This window comes from Microtus ochrogaster, unplaced genomic scaffold (assembly GCF_000317375.1).
Source record: "Microtus ochrogaster isolate Prairie Vole_2 unplaced genomic scaffold, MicOch1.0 UNK27, whole genome shotgun sequence".
Lineage (NCBI taxonomy): Eukaryota > Metazoa > Chordata > Mammalia > Rodentia > Cricetidae > Microtus > Microtus ochrogaster.
In genome coordinates, this window is record NW_004949125.1 from 1,811,785 (window position 1) to 1,815,141 (window position 3,357).

At 52.2% G+C, this 3,357-nt stretch overlaps 1 protein-coding gene across 1 annotated transcript in view; it reads left to right on the plus strand.

The window, feature by feature from the left end:
* The window catches only part of Sdk1 (sidekick cell adhesion molecule 1), a 622,567-nt gene that overhangs the window by 466,273 nt on the left and 152,937 nt on the right, over positions 1 to 3,357 (plus strand). The window contains exon 20 of the mRNA XM_026789743.1: positions 1,989 to 2,180. Within this exon, the coding sequence (XP_026645544.1) occupies positions 1,989 to 2,180 (192 nt within the window). The remainder of the gene's footprint in view (positions 1 to 1,988; positions 2,181 to 3,357) is intronic.

Here is a 3,357-nt window from a genome sequence, read left to right on the forward strand (position 1 = left end):
TCCAGAAGCCAGCTCATGTGCCAGGGACAGATCCTAGTCCCACTGCCAGGGGTCCCACAGACAGACCAAGCCACACAACTGTCACCCACATGCAGAGAGCCTAGGTCAGTCCCATGCAGGCTCCCTGACTGTCAGTATAAAGTCCATGAGCTCCCACAAACAAGCTCAGGTGAGCTGTCTCCGTGGTTTTCCCTGTCAGGATGATGGCCTCCTTTGCTCCTCCCTCTCTTCAACTGGACCCCCAGACCTCAGCCCAGTGCACAGCTGTGGATCTCTGCATCTGCTTCCATCAGTTACTGGATGAAGGTTCTGGGGTGACAATTAGGGCAGTCTCCAATCTGATTACAGGAGAAGCGGAGGGTACTCAGATCTTAGCACCCAGCCATGGAAGTTGAAGCAGAATGCTCAGATCTTACACCAATCTGTGGAACCTGAGCAGAGTACTCAGATCCAAGCCCCAGTCCATGGAAACTCTGCAGTATGGGCAGTAGGTGAAGAAAGAGAACCTAAGACTTGGCGTTGGGCAAGACTGGAGGGGAGGTGGCAGCCAGAGACAGCATGGGAACAGCTCTTGCCAGTACCATGGGGGAAAGGGAGCAGGGATTAGGGCCTGAGACCCTGGTAGACTACACAGAGTAGTGAGGTTTGATGTTCCATGTCCCTAAGGCAGAGACCTGCTCCATCCCTGGCCATTGGAATTCAGGCACTCAGGCGACCTCAAGGCCCCCATGGCCCCAGCATCTACCCATAGCTCCAACATCCCCCCATAGCCCCAGAATCCCCCCCATGGCCCCAATATCCCTCTGTGGTCCCAGCATCTCTCCATGGCCCCAGTATCCCCCCTTGGTCCCAGCACACACCTCTCTTCTGAGGCCCCAGCATCCCTCTATGCCCCCAGCATCCTTCCATGGCCCTAGCATCTCTCCCCATGACCCCAGCATCCCTCCATGGCTCCAGCATCCTTCCATGGACCCAGCATCCCTCCGTGACCGCAGCATGCCTCCAGTGGTCTTTCTTGCCTTGCTGTTCCAGCTACACCTCCCCCAACATCTGAGTCTCCCTGAAGGTACCTTGTAGTTACCACGCTGTCTGATGACTGTGGGGACAGTGAGCAGGGGGTGAATTCTGACATTAAATTTTTTTTCAAAATATTAAAGTCCCGAGGCGCCATCCTCTAAGTTTCTGTTCACCCGCAAGAGCAGTTTCTAACTTTATTTATGGCTTTCATCTGAGTGAAGGGGAGCTAAGATGCGTCTTAGAGCTTCCATATCCCCGAGCTTATTGACTGAGAAGAGGGAAGGGCTGGCATCCTCAGCAGTTTTCCTTCGCCCGAGGACCCCGGGAGCTCTCTCCATCACTGTCCCCTCTTTACCAGACACTTTAAGCGCCCTCTAATCCCATCAGCTCCCCTCAAAAGGGGTTGACTCAGGCACTAGTTGGTTTTTTTTTTTCTCTAAGCCCCAAGTCACAATGGAATCTGAGGCTGAATAAATTGTGATCACGAGGCCCCGCCAGACTAAGACGAGAATCGGGAGGAAAATTAAATTTTTTTTTCCTAGAAAACCGCATCTTCAGTAAGGAGCGGGGCAAAGCTCAGAGGCAAAGCAAAACTGAGGTAAAAGGAAATATTTCTCTTTGAAAGCCGGAAGAATGGCCTGTCAATCACCACACACACAAGCACGCTCACATGCATGCACACAAACACACAGACACACGTGTTTCCGCACATGAGATGGGACCCTAGAGTGAGCCACCCACTCAGGGTTCTGGGTAATGAAAACAGCAGTTAATGAAGCTGGGAACCATGCTGTAATGTCTCCTGATTGGACAAGAATGAGCTAAGCACAGCACTGCAGCTGGAGGGGCGGATCTGTCACCTCTTGTCCATGCACCAGGCTCCTGAGGTCCCAGAACCCCATTCTCAAGGAGCGCTGGCTTCCCACCTGTCTGGTGGAGGTCCTGCCTCAGTTCTTCCCTTGTCTCTGCAGGCTATCAGATCTCCTGGGAGGTGTATGGGAAGAATGACTCTCGGCTCACACACACCCTCAACAGCACAACCCACGAGTACAAGATCCGTGGACTGTCATCTCTCACCACCTACACCATCGACGTGGCTGCCGTGACCGCCGCAGGTGTGGGCCTGACCACATCGTCCACCATTTCTTCCGGAGTACCCCCAGGTCAGCAGGGTACAGCATGCCTACTTTGTCTGTGTCTGTCATCTCTGACCCTCCAGTAGGGTGGCATTTCCATGCAGAATTCTCCAAGTGCCTGGAGAGCTATGGGCGGGGCTTAGCCTCCTGCAGAGACGTGCGGAAGGCGAAGGATACTGATCCACCCTCGGCTTAGCCTTCCACTGGATCTGACCTTGTGCCTCTTTCCAGAGTGTGAAAGCCAGCAGAAGTGACTTGAAAGGAAGGAGAGAGATGGTCTCCACGGGGCAAAAATGTGGTGTCCCCAGCCCAAGGTTTCCACCCTGCAGGTCCACAGCCAGTGACCACGTGGACAGTAGATGCCTTTGAGAAGAAGAAATAAGAAATACATTTGAAATTAAGTGTGGGAGGGGCTGGTGCTGCAGCTCAGCTACTGCACACAAGGTTTGGTTTCTGCACAAGCAAACCACGTATGGTGGTGCACGTTTAGAATGCAAGGGTTGCCCAAGGAAAGGCGTGTGCATCCGGAGTGTAAGACAGTGCTCGGCTACACAGTAAGTTGGCAGGTGAAGCTCCCGAGTTTGCTCTGGATGAGTCGCATATGCATGGAAGACCACCACACTCAGGCATTGCTTTACGTCTCCAGCCTGCAGAAAGAGGCCTTTGAAAACATTTTGTATTTATTTATTTATTTATTTGTTTGTTTATTTATTTATTTATTTACTGTGTGTAGACCCGTGTGCACACATGCATGTGATGGCCAGAGGCCAACATCTTGTGCCTTCCTCAATCCATTTTCATCTTATTTTGAGACAGGGGCACTCACTGAACCTGGAGCCCACTGATTGGCTAGAGTGGTTGCCAAGCAAGCTTCTCGGATCCTCCTGTCTCCATCTCCCTAGAACTGAGATTATAGGTGTCAGTCACCACACCTGGCTTTGTATGTGGTGTTCTGTGAAAGGATTTTCCACCACAGGGGTATCTTGGCACTAGGGAGGCAAGGAATACTACAAAATCAAACCATGCAGCAAACCCCACAGAAGAGATGGGTTGGGGTAACCACAGAATGACAGCTGCCTTCTGAGCAGGAGCAGAGACAGCAATGGGCTGGGTGAAAGGCAGGCTTCTGTAGGGTCTTTGGAGCTGGTAGAAAAGTACAAGCTGGACAGAAGTATTGTTTGCTAACCCTGAGTCATGGGGTGGG